At 49.1% G+C, this 16,823-nt stretch overlaps 5 protein-coding genes across 5 annotated transcripts; 3 read left to right on the plus strand and 2 right to left on the minus strand.

Moving 5' to 3' along the window:
* The first annotated feature begins 440 nt into the window (after positions 1-440).
* Positions 441-3,037, plus strand: LOC117644861 (beta-1,3-glucan-binding protein-like). The gene is made up of 6 exons (XM_034384524.1): positions 441-682; positions 971-1,090; positions 1,171-1,298; positions 1,492-1,687; positions 2,149-2,350; positions 2,672-3,037. The coding sequence occupies exons 1-6, from the start codon at positions 492-494 to the stop codon at positions 2,870-2,872; spliced, it is 1,038 nt and encodes a 345-aa protein (XP_034240415.1). The 5' UTR covers positions 441-491; the 3' UTR covers positions 2,873-3,037.
* A 256-nt stretch (positions 3,038-3,293) lies between these two features.
* Positions 3,294-5,273, plus strand: LOC117644863 (electron transfer flavoprotein subunit alpha, mitochondrial). The gene is made up of 6 exons (XM_034384525.1): positions 3,294-3,499; positions 3,760-3,912; positions 3,988-4,252; positions 4,323-4,538; positions 4,626-4,777; positions 4,849-5,273. The coding sequence occupies exons 1-6, from the start codon at positions 3,461-3,463 to the stop codon at positions 5,023-5,025; spliced, it is 1,002 nt and encodes a 333-aa protein (XP_034240416.1). The 5' UTR covers positions 3,294-3,460; the 3' UTR covers positions 5,026-5,273.
* Positions 5,274-5,361: 88 nt separating this feature from the next.
* On the minus strand, positions 5,362-7,476 carry LOC117644860 (histone PARylation factor 1). Its single transcript, XM_034384523.1, has 7 exons — positions 7,285-7,476; positions 6,747-7,125; positions 6,524-6,663; positions 6,295-6,443; positions 5,981-6,219; positions 5,633-5,886; positions 5,362-5,548 (listed from the first exon to the last, which is right to left on the minus strand). Exons 1-7 carry the CDS (start codon positions 7,423-7,425, stop codon positions 5,495-5,497), a joined length of 1,356 nt encoding a protein of 451 aa, XP_034240414.1. The 5' UTR covers positions 7,426-7,476; the 3' UTR covers positions 5,362-5,494.
* Positions 7,477-7,996: 520 nt separating this feature from the next.
* On the minus strand, positions 7,997-10,877 carry LOC117644666 (thiamine transporter 1-like). The gene is made up of 7 exons (XM_034384277.1): positions 10,810-10,877; positions 10,546-10,717; positions 10,220-10,433; positions 9,782-9,936; positions 9,292-9,394; positions 8,914-9,103; positions 7,997-8,255 (listed from the first exon to the last, which is right to left on the minus strand). The coding sequence occupies exons 1-7, from the start codon at positions 10,875-10,877 to the stop codon at positions 7,997-7,999; spliced, it is 1,161 nt and encodes a 386-aa protein (XP_034240168.1).
* Positions 10,878-11,751: 874 nt separating this feature from the next.
* On the plus strand, positions 11,752-16,598 carry LOC117645017 (uncharacterized protein KIAA2013 homolog). The gene is made up of 13 exons (XM_034384890.1): positions 11,752-12,085; positions 12,353-12,410; positions 12,497-12,597; positions 12,670-12,934; positions 13,037-13,237; positions 13,316-13,433; positions 13,515-13,631; positions 13,730-13,998; positions 14,098-14,185; positions 14,267-14,406; positions 14,483-14,632; positions 14,715-14,839; positions 14,933-16,598. Exons 1-13 carry the CDS (start codon positions 12,079-12,081, stop codon positions 15,118-15,120), a joined length of 1,827 nt encoding a protein of 608 aa, XP_034240781.1. The 5' UTR covers positions 11,752-12,078; the 3' UTR covers positions 15,121-16,598.
* Positions 16,599-16,823: the final 225 nt, after the last annotated feature.

Below are 16,823 nucleotides of genomic sequence, written 5' to 3' on the forward strand. Positions count from 1 at the left end.
GCGGATTGAGCGGGCCAGCGATAGGCAGCAGACCGACTCCGAACCGCGTCCCGTCGCTCTGTCTCTCTCGCACTCATGGGGCGTCCCGTGTCGGTGCGAGAGAGACAGAGCGACGGGAAGGACGGGGAAACCCCGGGGCAGGGATCGGCCAGGCCGAGGCCAGGCCACGCACGTCATTCGCTCAAATTGCGTTTGGCTCGCCTAAACTCAAAGCGCCTCTCTGCACTGGAAACTGGAATGGGGAATGGGATGAGACGACCTGCCGACCTGTCCGCCGGTATGAAAAATCAAACTCCTGGCGCGCCAGACGACGCCAGACCGGTCCGCGGCGTGACTTCAGTTCGCGCTGGACGCTTTTGGCGCGCGGAGGGAACGCCACGAGTTGAGCCGCGCCCTGCCCAGCCCTGCCCAGCCCTGCCGCGCCGCGCCCCGCGTCCATATAAAAGGCTGCCCCCGCCGGCGACCGGCAGAGCGCCCGGAACACCCCGAGCATGGCCATCACCACCGTCTTGCTGGCCGCGCTGGCCCTCGCCGCGCCGGCCCTCGCCGACAAGAAGGCCGAGAAGCTCGTCTTCGCCGACGAGTTCGACACCCTGGACGAGGGCAAGTGGGTCCACCAGATCAGCGCGTGGCGCGGCGGCAACCAGGAGTTCCAGTTCTACCGTAACGACCGCAAGAACAGGTGGGCACCGCATGGCTCCGCCGTCAAGCACACTGCCAACGCCACGCACCAGTGCCGAAAGGGTTGCCAACCTCAGCCTGCTTACTAGGCAACATCTCGGCCTCGCCGTCGAGCAGTTGCCTAGTGGGCAGGCGGAGGTTGGCAACCCTTTCGACTCTGGTCGATACGGGACATTTTGGCCCGTGGCAGTGGCTAAAAGGGATAGATGGCAGAAAATCTGGCCAAAATCGGGAATTTTGCGGACTTTTTTTTGCCGGTGCGTGTTTGAACCCACGACTTGTTCCGCAGCTACGTCCGAGATGGCATCCTGTACATCCGGCCCACTCTGACCGCGGACGAGTTCGGCGAGGACCTGGTGCAGCACGGCAACCTGACGTACCCCGGCTGCAACATGGAGCCCTGTGTCTCGTGAGTGGTCATCGGTCCCGCACTGAGAGTCTAACTTTGGGAATCGTAAACAATATTAGTTGTTTTGGTTTGCGTCTTAGCCAATCTGGAGAAGAAATAGTGCTTCCGATCCAGTCGGCGCGCCTGTCCACCTCGGGCAAGTTCAGCTTCAAGTACGGACGATGCGACATTCGCGCCCGCCTGCCGCGCGGCGACTGGATTTGGCCGGGTAAGTCAGCAAAACGACTGAGGGAAAAAATGAAAAAAAAAATGCTCAGGCAGTGATTGAAACCATGTTAAAAACAACGCAAGAAAAAATCATAAGATGGGAAAAACACCGGTGCCGGTGTAGTCAGATGTTGTTTACTGTTGGTGATTTTGAGGCGGTTTCAGAGGAGGCTTACTGACCGTGTTGTTGGCAGCCATGTGGCTGATGCCGCAGAAGGACAAGTACGGCGGCTGGCCGCGCAGTGGCGAGATCGACCTCATGGAAAGCAGGGGCAACGCCAACCTCAAGGACAGCAAGGGCCGCTACCGGGGCTTCCAGACCACCAGCTCCACGCTGCACTTCGGGCCCGCCTGGAACAGGAACCGCTACGACAAGGCGCACGTCGACAAGTACGCGCCCAGTGCTGCCACCGACCAGGTGTCGAAAGGGTTGCACAGTGGGCCAGAAAACCGGAGGGCGGCAAAAATTCTAGACGCGTTTTGAGCTCCAGAGTCGCTAAACGGGGCACTAACCGAACGTGTGACCCCACCTGGATTGCTCTCCGAACGAGGAATCCATTGGTGGGGTCACACGTTCGATTCGAGTCCTGTTCAGCGACTATAGCTCAAAACGCGTCTCGAGTTTTGGCCGCCTCCACCGGTCTTCTGGCCCACTGTGGGTTGCCGACCTCAGCCTGCCTACAAGGCGACATCTTAGCTTCGATGTTAAGAAGTTGCCTAGTAGGCAGGTTGAGCTTGGCAACCCTTTCGATACTGGTGCGTCGGGGGAAGTTTTGCCTTGGCCGTCATTGCAACCCTGATTAGAAAAAAAGGAGGGTGCACCAGTGTTTGAACCCACGCCTTGCCTACAGCTTCATGGGGGACAACGAGACGCTGGCCAACGACTTCCACGTGTACTCGCTGGAGTGGAGCGAGAAGGGCTTCCGCTTCCTGCTGGACGGCAAGCAGTACGGCGAGGTGCCCCGCCCCAAGGGAGGCTTCTGGAAGCTGGGCGAGTTCGAGGGCGACAACATCTGGAAGGACGGCAACGACATGGCGCCCTTCGACCAGGAGGTGAGCCTCCCAAACGCCCCAGCGCCCCGGTGGAGGCGTCCGATATTCTAGACGCGTTTTGAGCTCCAGAGCCGCTAAATGGGACTCGAACCGAACGTGTGACCCCACCAATGGATTGCTCTCCGAACGAGGAATCCATTGGTGGGGTCACACGTTCGGTTCGAGTCCCATTTAGCGACTCTGGAGCTCAAAACCGCTCAAAACCGCTCAAAACGCGTCTAGAGTTCTGGCCGCCTCCACCGGTCCTCTGGCCCACTGTGTGCTGGTACTTCCCCGCCGGCCGCAGCCCCCAGCTCACGCCCGTCCTTCCACTCGTTGCAGTTCTACATCATCCTGAACGTGGCCGTCGGCGGCACCTTCTTCAGCGACGACCTCCAGAACTCGCCGTACCCGCGGCCCTACACGCTGAGCTCCGGCCGGGGCATGCGCCAGTTCTGGGAGAAGAAGGACCTGTGGTACCCGACCTGGCACGGCGAGAAGGCCGCGCTGCAGGTGGACTACGTGCGCGTCTACGAGCACTGATGCCAGTGTGCCAGTGTGTCTCCGGCGGGGAAGCCCCGGTCTTGGCTTTGGCCGCGCTCCAGCAGACGATCGCCGACGTAGCCATCAAAAACACACCCGACGAGGCACTTTATCTAAAAACTTAAAAAAAGAAAAATCGAATAAAAATTATTAAAACTTGCACAAGTCGGTCTTTCATTTCAATGCCATCCATTTGAAGAGTAAGAACTCCTGGCGACAGCGTGCCGTATTCATTTCTCGAATTTTCCCGCACAGTTACTGCACTGTGCAGTTTCAGCAACATTTTGCACTGTGCGTGCGAACGCCGTGCGGGTAGGCTACTCCTCGCACACGCCTGTCCCTGGCTTGCCTACCTCACAGGGGCCAGGCCGAAGAAACTCTCATACCGGAAACAACCCGTCTGCGATATGAAAACGTCGCCAATTGACGTCGTGACGTTGAGGTTGGGGTTCGAGGTTCACTCCGACCCGACAGTTTTCGCCGCTCAGTCTGTTGCTGTTGTTTGCCAGAGGAACCGTCGGCTTTATCAAGCAACAGTTTCTCAAGGACACTTCGACAGTTGCCGAATCTTCGCTAAACTCGCTCAAAATGTTCAAGTGCACCAGGAGGCTGTCCCAGCTCGCCCAGGTGAGGAGATGATGTGTTATTCTGTGATGTAATGAATGGTCTAGACTAGTCCTAATAAACAACTGTACCAGTGGCCGAAGTCCAGTGTTGCAATGTGAAAAAAGATTAAAACCCGGTGTTTGTAGGCTCTGAGATTCTTGTCCCGTTTGATTTAGTTGATCCCAACTGTTGTCCTCAAGCAACAGTGTTCACTAATTCTTTGACGTCAATCATTGTTTGTGATGTGCTGGTGTGCTTGACTGCAGTTTGGTACGTTGCAGATCACTGGGCCTGGACGCAACAATGCCAGCACTCTGGTGGTTGCAGAGCACAACAACGAGGCTCTTGCTCCGGTTACGCAGAATGCCTTAGCCGCTGCCTCTCAGCTCGGTGGAGAAGTCTCGGTGCTTGTGGCTGGAACCAAGTGTGGATCTGTAAGTATTGGAACAAGATTTCTCAAGATTTTTTTTTTGTCACTTACCTGATAATATTTTAATTGGTGTCAACAGGTGGCTGAGAAAGTAAGCAAGCTGAAAGGTGTCACTCGGGTTCTTGTCGCTGAAGGCGATGCCTTCAAGGGATTCCTTCCCGAAAGCATGACATCGCTTGTTGTGAAAGTACAGAACGACCTCAAATTCAGCCACATTCTTGCGGGTGCCTCAGCTCAGGGCAAGGCGCTTTTGCCTCGTGTTGCTGCCAAGCTTGATGTTTCTCCTGTTTCTGATGTGACTGGGATCAAAGATGCTGACACTTTTGTGAGAACCATTTATGCAGGTTAGTGGTCTGAATGATTTCTCTGTGTTGAATTTCAAGGCCAATCGCTTTTATTTCCTTGATTTTGCAGGCAATGCTATCATGACCCTAAAGTCAAAGGATGCTGTCAAGGTGGTGACAATTCGGCCAACCAGTTTTGCTCCTGTCACTGAAGAAGGTGGAAGTGGCAAGATCGATCAGGCCCCCTCTGGTTCATTCAATTCAGCTTCAAGTGAATTCGTTGGCCAAGAGCTTGCAAAGAGTGACCGCCCTGCATTGGCTGGCGCTAAAGTAGTTGTCAGTGGAGGTGAGGCTTATTGTGGGTTCTGTGTTCAATTCATAGATCACTGTGTCTATTTTCCATAGGAAATAACATAAATGTTTCTGTTCGTAGGACGTGGCATGAAGTCAGGAGAAAACTTCAAGATTCTTTATGCGCTTGCTGACAAGTTGAATGCCGCTGTTGGAGCTTCTCGTGCTGCAGTTGATGCTGGATTTGTGTCCAACGATCTTCAAGTGGGCCAAACTGGCAAAATTGTTGCACCTGTAAGTAGTTATCATAATATCTATTTGAAAACAAAAAGATATCTTTTGACCTCTTGTTCAATTCTTTTCAGGAACTGTACATTGCTGTTGGCATCTCAGGAGCAATCCAGCATCTTGCTGGCATGAAGGATTCCAAAACAATTGTTGCCATCAACAAGGACCCTGAAGCTCCCATCTTCCAGGTATCTGACTACGGCCTTGTCCAAGATCTGTTCAAGGCTGTGCCAGAGCTCACAGAGAAGTTGTAATAATTTTTTATTATAATTAAAGACATTATATTTTGATGTGCTATGAGATCTTTATCACATGAAAGATGTTAAGTGAGTCATTCATTTTTGTTTTAATACTAATCCTCTTTTTACTGATCTTAGAGACTTTTTTATTCATTGCTGTAACCATGTGCCCTTTGTAAGTGAACGGTTTATTATCTATGTACATATTCTGGATGTTATCAATTTAGTTCTTTCTGTGATATAAATAAAGCTGTCTTTCCTAATCTTTGCAAGAAGTTTCCTTGAACTACCAGTCTTATAATAGTTAATTGTTAACCACAAATTATGGAAATATAAACAAGCACTTCTCACTCTAAATTCTGAAAGGCTCTCACACCAAATCTTTATTTTGAGAAATGAAAAGATGAAAAATAAAATAAATTACAGGTAAATTAAAAAGATGATAATTATGATCTTCATTTAAAAAATTTAACAGCACCAAGAGTTATGATGAAAACATGTCCAACTTGACACCTTTCTGTCTATTGTTGATATGAACCTGAAAATTACACCCTTATTAATTATCTTCACCTCCTTTTTGCTAAGGAAGATGACAGTACACATGTATCAAATAAACTCTTACCCTGGCAATTTTGGCAAACTCAGGCCGACCAAGAAGCGTATAACCAGTAGTAAGAAGTTGGAGGGCAGACTGATCAAACTCCGGTCCGCCAAATGCAAAGAGATCCAGCCCAAGTTCTACACTGGTACCAAAATCACATTCATCATTCGCTATGTTTGCAGCAGTAATCACTTGCTGCAATTGGTCGAGGCCTTTATCTTTCACATCCTGCCTCTCAGCCTCAGCAATTCTCTTCAAGATTCGTTTCAGATTTACTGCAACAATAAAAAATAATTGTGTCAAATTTTTGAATGATATATTTTGTAAGAGAACTGAGAAGAAGCTTTACTTGGAAATGTATAGATATACCATCTGTTTCTATTAATTCCCGGTAACCAATTTCAGTCCTCTTCTCAACGGGAACCACAAGGCCCAATCCATTAAAAGTTTTTGACACTGATTTACGATCCCTCAACCTCATAGCCTGAGTTTTGGTATCCAAGGTAATGTCACTCCCTTTCGCATAATCCTGTAAAGACTTTTGAAGTCTGGCAATTTTGGACTGGAGAAATGGATTGGACGCTTTTTTCAAGTCATTCAAATAGGCACTAAAATGGAAATTTTTAAAATTATGCACAAATACAAATTAGGGTGGGTGAACCACTATTTCTAAGCACACTCACTTCACTGCTCCAAATATATTTTCAGCAACCTGAGTGAACACTCCATCCTTTGCAGCACAATTGCTGGCAAGGAAAGCAGGCATAGATTTTGGATCATCCCTGAAGTATCCAATATGGAACTGTTTGGTGTCATCTCCTTTAAGAACAGTCTAAAAAAAAGGAAAATAGGCATAAAATTTTGGAAAACAAATATAAAAGTTCTTTCTGTAGTTTAATTGATGAGTACTACCTGGAATCCTGGTGGATCATAGTAATATCGCCAATGCAATAAGAATAATGATTGTTTACGTTGACTACTGTCTAGTTTAAAATGGCTGGAGAGAACATCAAATGGCCCAACTAATCTGAGGCCTAGGTCCTTGAAGGCAACTGGAACACAAAGTGGAAATACCTGTATCAGACAAATGTAAAAAAGAGGGAGTAAATCACACGAGAACAGACATGGTACTTACGTGCAGGATTGGATCCATTGACAGATTCACAAAAGTCCCAGAACAGATAAAAGTCTTCAGGCATTTCAACCAGAAACTTTTGCTTAATACTCTGCTTGATGTCACTTGGTGACGGTGGCAGTTCAGGCTCGCTGTCAAATGAATGAACATCGACGGTGACTGTTGAGGCGGCATCCTGCGATGGCCCTGCACCGCTCTGGTCCTCCTCGTTGTCACTGGCTGCTTTCAGCTTGGGAGCCTTCCTCTTCGGGGACCCGGTTCCCGACGCAGCGTCTGAGACGTGGCCGTCGTCTGGACCGTCGCTGTCACTCTGTGGAGGCAGAGCGACTTTGTTGGGACGTTTGGCCCCTCTCCTCTTGGTGGCTTTGGTGTCTTTGACCTGTCGAAACAACAAGGGAACATGGTAAAAGAATAAAGGGATAATCTAACGTCACAGGAACAAGCCATTAAGCCATAATCTAATTTTTTTGTTACAAATCATATACTAATGACAGATAAAGTTGGAGGTTAGGACATGAACACTGCACAGGCAACTTACATGTGGCGGGTGTTTGTATTTGTTTATGTGAACCGAGTTCTTCTGGTAACATTTGGCACCATATTTACAGGCGATGCGCGGATCCTTCTGATATTCTTCAATGGTTTCGCAATTTAGGGTGGGTCCGTCGTTGCCCGCCATTTTCGGTTTTGAAATGATCGTCTGCCGGACCGGAAGCGGAAGCTGGATGTACAGTGCAGAGAGCGGACCGCCAGCCGCCCAATCAGCGTGCAGGATTCCATTTGTTTTCTTTTCGACAACGCAGTGCGGGAAATTTGAAATGCAGACGACCGAGTTGTCGCCTGCATGTATAAGTACTTGCATGTGTGTGTGTGTGTGCGTGTTCAATTGCATTCATTGCATATTGAGCAAGGGAATGAGTTCGGGTGTCGTGTGCACTGTGGGTACTTCCCTAGTCTAGTAGGCAGACTGTGGTGGAGGTGGCCAAAATCCCGCACGCGTTTTGAGCTCCAGAGTCGCTAAATGGGACTCGAACCGAACGAGCGACCCCACTAACGGATTGCTCTCCGGATGAGGAATCCATTGGTTGGGTCACACGTTCGGTTCGAGTCCCCATTTAGCGACTCTGGAGCTCAAAACGCGCTCGGGATTTTGCCAGCTCGCCTCCACCGGTCCCACTGCGCAGTGCGGTGCCTCGAGGGAAGTTTTGCCTGCTTGTGTGGCAGCTCTGGGGATATTGACTGTTGAAAGGCTAGGCTGAGGACACGTTTAATCTCCGGCTGCCGCGACACCTGGCCACCACGCCGGCGAGCGCCACGGCCAGGAAGGCGGCCCCGATGACCAGGAAGTAGCCGCCGTAGATGACGAACTGGTCGCGGATGGGGAGCTCCAGGCCGCCCTGCCCCGCCACGGCCACCGTCAGCGCCGTCTGCAGCAGGTACGCGCCCAGCGTGTTGACGCCGAAGATGAGGGCGTGCGCGTCCTCGCGCACCCGCTTGGCCACCTCCGAGCTGCGCACAGACCACGCCCCTGGTTGCTCATCCCGCACGAGAACTTTGACACTTGGCCACAAAAGTATGCGAAAAAAAATTTCCCTCGATGCACCGGCGCCGAAATGGTTGCCAACCTCAGCCTGCCCACTGGGCAACTTCTCGAGAGAAAAAGGCTCAGATATTGCGTCGTGACTGAGATTGACAACCCTGCAGACACTGGTGCATCGTGGGAATGTTTGCTGCAAGCGGTGATCCGAACTGCTGCGTTGACTTGCAGTGCGCCTGCGAGGTAGGCCAGCGACCCGTCCTGCAACACACCGGTGTGGAGACGGTGGCATGTCGCCCCTGTGAGGGGCAGGGTAGGCCGCCGTCTTCACACCGGTGTGTCGCGGCACGGGTCGCTGGCCTACCTCGCAGGCGCTCCAGGCCCTCGGCCAAGACCGGCGGAGTGGGCCAAAACTCTAGACGCGTTTTGAGCTCCAGAGTCGCTAAATGGGACTCTAACCGAACGTGTGACCCCACCAATGGATTGCTCTCCGAACGAGGAATCCATTGGTGGGGTCACACGTTCGGTTCGAGGCCTGCTTGGCGACTCTGGAGCTCAAAACGCGTCTAGAGTTTCGGCCGCTTCCACCGGTCTTCTGGCCCACTGTGCACGCGAGAGAGACGCTCGCACCTGGCGATGGTGATGGTGGCGTGGTAGGTGGTGCCGAACGCGACGTACACGGCGTACTGCACGGCCATGCTGCGGCTGTCCGCCGCCAGGGCGATCACGGCCCCGGACGCCAGCGACCACATGCCGACCAGGGCGTCCCCCCACGCCGAGTAGTCCGTCTTCCTGGTGGTCAGCCACACGGCGCCCGCGCCTGTCGAGGAGCCGTTTCAGGTTCAGTTGACTTAACTTAGGTGAGGAAGTCTCATCCTCAGCCTCTGCACTGCACACTTAGTCCGAGGGTCGTTTTCGTCGCTCTGTCCCTCTCGCACTCATGGAGCGTACCGCATAGGTGCGAGAGAGACAGAGCGACGAGAACGACTCTCAGTCTGCTTTGCGTACCGAGCAGCGTGTAGGCGGCCTCGACGGCGCCGTTCCACAGTGTCTCGTCACTCTTGTTGCCGTCGATCGTGTCCTGCCACAGGATCTGGCAGTAGCTGGCAACCTGGCGATCAGAGCAGCGCCTTCAGCTTGCTGCAGCCTGGACTTGGGGCGAGGTTCCCGCCATCGTCGCTACAGTGGATTTGCCGGCGGCCAAAACTCTAGACGCGTGCAGAGCTCCAGAGTCGCTAAATGGGACTCGAACCGAACGTGTGACCCCACCAATGGATTGCTCTCCGAACGAAGAATCCATTGGCGGGGTCAAAACTTTCTGTTCGTCCTTTTAGCACGCCGGGCTCAAAACCGTCGGGGTCTCCCCCGCCCACCGTCTTCCTGGCGGAGCCACTCTGTCGCGGGCGCCATCATCCAGCCGCCGGTTGCCAACCCGGCCCCCTTTGCACTGCGCGCGCCCGAACGCGTCCTGCAGTCCGGCCTTTCATGCACCCCAAACCGCGTCGTAGACGGCGGGCAGCTCCGTCCGAGGGTCGTGCCGTGGGTTCGACTCCCAGCGTCTGTTCCCGGAGTCGGCCTCGTGGCCTTCCTGGAAGTAGAAGCTGGTGGAGACCGCGGGGAGAGCCATGGCGAACGCGGTGGCCACAACCGCCGCTGCAACAAGCGCGCGCCGTTTTTGGCACTTCTGCCGGTACGGGTTGGAGCCCGTTTGGCTGCGGCGCACGGGGGTCCGGAACCGGAGGAGGGGGCAAACCCCGGATGGGGTTTTGGCTCCTGTCGTTAGTCGACTCGAACCTTTCGTGGGACCCACCAATGGTTGCTCTCCGAACAGGAACCATTGGTAGGGTAAACACGTTCGGTTCGAGTCCTTGGGACTTTGGAGCTTTAATGCCAAATGGGCCCCCTTGCACTGGGCTTCTGGCCCACTGCGTCTCACATCCGAGTGTGACGAACTGCAGCCCCTGCAGCGACAGGAAGTTGAGGCTGACGGCCAGCTGGCTGAGCAGGCCGCTGCCGAAGCGGCCCAGCAGGTAGCCCACCCTGGCCGTGGCGGACACCGTGCCGTAGTGCGCGCGGTCCACCTTGGCGTACATGTACGTGAAGTACGCCACGTCGGCCGCCCACATCAGCCCGTACAGCACCTCCATGAACTGGAACGCGAAAGGCACCGTCAATTTGCAGTTTTTTTCTCAGGGGACGGAAGAGTTACCAGAGTACCAGAGACGCAAGGGGGTTTCCACATCAGGAACTTCACGAGATCACAGCCTCAGATAGTCTTTTAGTGTGCAGGCTGAGGTTGGCAAATGCCACCTTTTGGGGGGGCACCCAATGGCCCCGGGGGATGCTGTAGGTCCGATGGCGCTGAGGCTCGCGGACGACGATGGGCTTGTAGCGCTTCCAGTCGGACACGAGGAAGAGGACCGAGCAGGGCCAGCTGGAGAGGTGCGACCGATAAAAATACTGGTTTTACCCCGCTCCGGCGTGAAGTTCTTGTCCGGCCCCGTGAAGAAAGGCGTGATGAAGGACTCGGAGGGGCGGAACTCCTTGAGCAGCCCGTAGGCCGCCAGCAGCGCCGCCACCGTCTTCCAGTCCATCTGGAAGGAGACCCAGCAAAGTGGCAGGCGAACCCCCACGGTGCACAGTGGGCCAGAAGACCGGTGGAGGCGGTCAAAAGACGCGTTTTGAGCTCCAGAGTCGCTAAATGGGACTCGAACCGAACGAGTGACCCCACCAATGGATTGCTCTCTGAACGAGGAATCCATTGGTGGGGTCACACGGTCGGTGCGAGTCCCGTTTAGCGACTCTGGAGCTCAAAACGCGTCTAGTGTTATGGCCGCCTCCACCGCCTACTGTGCGACAGGTGCTTCCCCGCCGCCCACGTGCGACTCACGTTCGCGCCTCAGGCAGCCTCACGTCGAATGGAGTCGAATGGAGCGGCCGGTCTGTCCGGCGTCTTCGTCTTCGCGGCCGCCTCTTGCCGTCCTTGTCGCACTCGCACTGAAACTAAACTGGCGAGTCGAACACCGCTGCACCGTAAGTCAACTACTGCTCGTGACGTCACTGCCAAAGTCATTTGCTTACCCTTTGGCCGAGGCCGACCCCGCACTCGCTGCCTCCGTTCGGTCCGACGCGTCCGGCGGAGCGCGCGCTGGACAGACTGGAGTTGGCAACCCTAGACTCCTGCGGGCCTGCTATATAGCCTGCGGGAGGCGGCAACCCGACACACCAAGTGCCGATTAACCTGATGAATAAATTTCACTCTGGCGGTATGGGGATTAGCCGCTTGCGGGTGATTATTCCTGATCCGCGCTATCTTATCTGCTTGCGCACGTAAATGGACTCGACCGAGGTAGAAATAGGGCTGCCCGCACGTGGCTCTCAAGACAACAAACTCGGCCGCTCAGGCCGTTCGAACTTCAGCGCGTTTAGCTGAATGTTTCATACATGCACAGGACGAGCGAGGCCCCCCCCCCCCCCGTCCGGTTTTTGTTGTCTTGTGATTTGTGATCACTCCCACTGCGGTCACAACGTAAACAAATCCTTAAACTCGGCTATTGTTGGTGCGGACGCCGTGAAATCGGTCTGACAGTCTCGAGGCATCTTTGGCACGCAGCAGGGACTTGCGTTTGCGCGTGGTCCTCCGCCAAGTGACTCGAAACCTCGTGAGTTTCGTGCTGTCACACCCGCAGCATAACCTGCACTGTTTCGTCACCACCTGCTGGTGCTGTAGGGTTTTGAGAAAACCCAGCTGAGTTGGAAATAAACAGTACATTACAGTACTACAACAGCTTTTCAATGCCGAGTAAGTATTCCTTTGTTGTTTTCAAGTGCCAAATGACATTAACAAAGTTAACAGAGTTCTAAACGGTTTCATACATTTATCTTTCATAAATTATGCCATGTCTGCATTTTCTGTTCCCTGAGTCCTTGTTGTCTATGAGCTGGCAGTGATATCAATAAAACTCTTCTTACTTGAGATTGGTGTAGCTGCATTGATTATCTTCCGACTGCTTGATCTCTGATGAAACCTTCTCCCAAACTTTGACATTCCAATTTTTATCTTTTTCAGGAATGGATCGCTTTGAATTATTTAAAAGACTGAAGAGATATATTGAACTTCATGTAACGTGAGCACCTCTCAGCTAATTCCAGTGGTTCTTTGATTTGCTTGGTTGTGTTTTCATTCTTCTTATTTTAATGCCGTTGTTTTCAGGAAACGCACTCTTTTCCTTGCAATCCTCGTCTTCGGACTCTTGCTATATTTTGGACCAGGTGTTGCAAGATGGTTTTACAGACCTCAGGAAGTGGTTGACGGTAAGAATTATACTCAAAGCACCTTCACATATTATATTCCATCACATATTGTATGCACTTTAATTATTTCAGATCTTGTGGAGAGATGCATGGAGGATAGGCTTACATCGTTTTATTCTGAAGCCTCAGAATATGATGCAAATATTGTTCACTCTCCCCCTATGGAAGATGAGCATGGATACCTTCCATATGTGGGCAATGGAGTGTTTGGCCTCCCCGTAAATTACGAAGCCAAAATCATGATTCGTAATGGTCGCACATTATCTTTGGAGGTTCCAATCAGACCTATTGTTACTGTATCTCTCTCTGGCAAATTCAGTGAAGCCACTGTGGTCCGGTGAGTACTTGCCTCAGTTCAAATATGTCAGCGCTCAAAGTTTTATTTATTTAATTTTTGTTAGTTTCTGATGTAACATTTTTCCTTTACTTTGTACCTCAGGTACTTGGATGGTGTAGTATATCGCTATCAATGCATGCGCTTGGGATTGTACGTCAAGTATCAGTATTATGCCCATCGCACCATTCCCGGTCTTCTTGTGCAAGAAATCAAAGTGGTAAATCCCTCTGATGTTAACCTGAACCTCGATGTCCTACATTCATCACCACCAAACTCATGGCTGTCTTCATCTGACACAATAAGGTATTTGGAATGGGCGATTCATCTTTATTTAGACCATACAATTAAAAATAATTAATTAATTGTGATTTTTTATCATAGGCTTCAACAGGCAGGAGGACAAGCTGAGTATCAAGTTTCAAAGGGAGTTGTGAATGTTGATTCTGATCGGCTTATTTCCATTGCTGCTGTGTCAAGCACTGTTCCATCCATACTCGAGGTATGGTTCATTCATTTATTTAATTTTTTGTGTTGCCCATAGCGCTTTTGAGAGAGAGCTTATTTTTATTTTAAATCTCAGGTGAAAGCTCGCAGCCATGCTAATATAATTGCGCTGAGCACTATTGCGTATTCAAAACCTATGTCGTCTGATGAGTATTACTCATCGAAGAATGCAGTGGAGAGTCTTGCAATTCAGGTACCTGCGTTAAAAATTGGAAGAATTATTTCAGTTCATACTATTATTTAGCTTCTAAATTGTTCAGTTCTTGAATTCTCCTTTGTGTTGTTTTTCAGTCCATGAAGGATGCATTGCTAAAACCAATTTCATCCTTGAAACATGATCATTCTGCTGTCTGGAACCACTTGTGGAGTACTGGCTTGAGTATCAGCAACTCTTTAGCAGCTGGTGCTGTGAATGGCCACCTCATCAATGCTACCATGTATCATGTGCTTTCGCAAACACCTTCTCAGTACCATGTGGACAGTGCCAATGCTTCAACCCGAGCTCAAGTCATGAAAAGCTTGGCTTATACAGATGGATGTTATTCAAGTTATCATACACTGTGAGCAATAAGATTGTTTTTAAGATATATTAATGAGTACCTTCTGGCATGCATGAAACCTATTGCCTTTTATCATAATGTCTATCCCTTGTCCTGCAGCCAAGCTGATAATTTGTGGAAAGATCTGTCGACTCTGTCTGAAGTAAATAATGTAGTTTCTAGATGGCTACTGACCCTGGAGAAGCAGGCACGTGTCGTGAACTTTTCTTCACCCTTCTGTATTAACCATTTAAGTTACTTACTAATTGTTTCTCTCTTTTAAAACTAGGGTTGCCACAATCTTGTAAAGGCTGGGGCTTTAGGTGTAGTTCAAGCAATGGTCTTAAGCTTTGGTGGACTACGATTCAGTAACCAGCATTTAGAATTGAACATCCATCCCAAGGATCTGCACAGGGACTTAGATTTCAGGTGCGTATTTTTTAAGGTATAGAGTGCAGTCGGACCCTATTTGTTTAGTTACAAGTCTATTTGCATATGTGCTCAGACGACTCAGCTATGGAAATTCCTCTCACGTCAACATCAGCGTTGTTGTCCAGGAGGACAACCACGCTGTTCTTTATGTTGCTCTTGACCGCAGTGACAAAAATTACTATGCTTGTGATGGTGGCTGTTTAGATAAGCCAGTCCAGCTTGGGTAAGAAAAATCCTTTCAGGTGCAATATTATGATGGGTGCAATGATTGTACCTATTATCATTATGTCTCTTTTTTGATGCAGCCCTGATCGAATTCAATTCCCAGTGAAATTAACAGAGCCTGTTACTGCCATCTTGTACATTACCTATGATCGTCAACACATGGAAGACCTCCGGCATGCCATACATGTCAAGGAAATTGTGGAAGGTAACAATTGATCATAATAATGATTTTCAATTTATTGTTTATCATGTAAGTAGCATCTATGTAATTTTATTTTGTATCGCATTTCATTTTCAGCACCTGCTTTGGAGCACCATGTCATAGCACTTCACAAACATGGACATCATCTCGGAGGCCTTCCGAATCTCTTCTGGGTTTCAATTGGTGTTCTTATTGTAGTATTTCATCTTTTCTTGTTTAAACTAATTTACAATGAGTATAAGGGATCTTCAGATAAATTCAGAGCACGGTATGGCAAGCTATAGTCTGCTCTGGATTCTATATGCCTTTTTCTTTAACACCAAAACTCTATTAGTTTTGACTTGACTGTGATTTCACTTATCCGATTGTGACATTGTTATTGATTGTGGAGATAATTTATTGAATGTGACCTTTAACATAACTTTGAAACTTGATTACATGTTGAATGTGGTTCAGATCACATTGTTTTCTTGTTAAGTGTCTGTAGGAGGGGCCATTAAGTGTTGTTCATAGTTTGAATGATGCTACCTTTGAAGTATTTTTTCAAACTTGACATCATTGTTCTTTTGTTGTTGCCAAATAATCATAATAGGTTGTGAAGCTGGCTGGAAGTGTTCTACTTCGGCTTCAGCTCTTCAATAGAATGAATGGAATTGGAATAGTATCATCAGACCTGGTCATATGACACAACAACAAAAGCTTTGTGTCAACAAAATTTGTGATATTGCATCATTAACATTTGCTTCCTTTATAGACTGATAGTGTGTGCAAATGTGGTTTTGTTACGTTTCTCATCTTGCAGTGAGCCACACATATTCAATCTACTGATATTCTATTTGGTTTCAAGTGAAGACTTTTTTCTTGTGAAGTATGCCTTGTAAGTGACCTCAAACAAGGTTTGCAATTGGATTTCACTTGAAATGCAATTGTCCTAGTCGAAGATGTAAAGTTAATTTTAACAAAGTGTATCGCTGGTTGCATTTTAATGTTCTTTCTTTGGGACCTCTTTGTAACGAAGCAGATAAGACTGAACACTTAATAACAACAATAAAGTTTTTAAATCTAAATCATTTACAACAAACATGTAAACAAACTTTAACTTACTTTTTCTGTTTTGTTTACTAATTCTTATATTCCATTGAAAATGCCTTACTTATTCTAAGTGTGATTGGCATTGTTTGTTTATACTTTAAGAAGTACTGTATTAATAATTGAAACTTTTAAAAATTAATGTTGATGACAGCATGAGTTTAAACTACTAGTTGTTATTTATTTTTATTTATCTAGGCAAGATGCTTAACATAAACTGTGAGCATGGCATTGTTGGATGTGTCAGTAAGCTATTTATTAGGAAGAAGTTTTGATAGTATTATTTTACAGAAACATTTTTCAAAGGCACTTTGCTTAACCATTAAAAGGCAAATTTTAATTTTCTTTGTTTTTAAGAAAAGCTTGCAACATTTACTGTCTCTGCACTTTGTGTCCTTAATCACGGAAAATTTTGGCATTGATTCGTGTTGTGATGGTAGATGTTATGTAAAATTAATGGAAATTTCTGTGTGATCGTGGTGTGATGCAACTTGTAATGCAATGGTTTTGCATTTGATTTCATGAAAATATGCTGTTGGGATGGCAATCATGACCATGACCCATAGACATGTAAAAACAACCAATCTCATGGTAAATGTTAGACTTTGTTTATGCATACACAAACTTACGTAAATGTGATCTTAACGCAAAATAAAACATTCTGATGACCCATTACTGTATTTTTCACGTGTGAACCTCTGTCAATCTGGAACTCCATAAGAAGATTCAAGGTTCTACAATCGTCAGCATACCACACACGTCTCTCAAGTTAATCGACTCTGTGTCTACCCTGTGAAAAGCTTGAGTGTCCGTCAGACCTAAAGGGAGGGGGAGGGGAAGCGGGTGCCAGCCTCAAAGGCGATGAGGGGCGAGGGGTGGCGGTGGGACCCGCCCGGCG

Source organism: Thrips palmi, unplaced genomic scaffold (assembly GCF_012932325.1).
Source record: "Thrips palmi isolate BJ-2018 unplaced genomic scaffold, TpBJ-2018v1 HiC_scaffold_18, whole genome shotgun sequence".
Taxonomy (NCBI): Eukaryota; Metazoa; Arthropoda; class Insecta; order Thysanoptera; family Thripidae; genus Thrips; species Thrips palmi.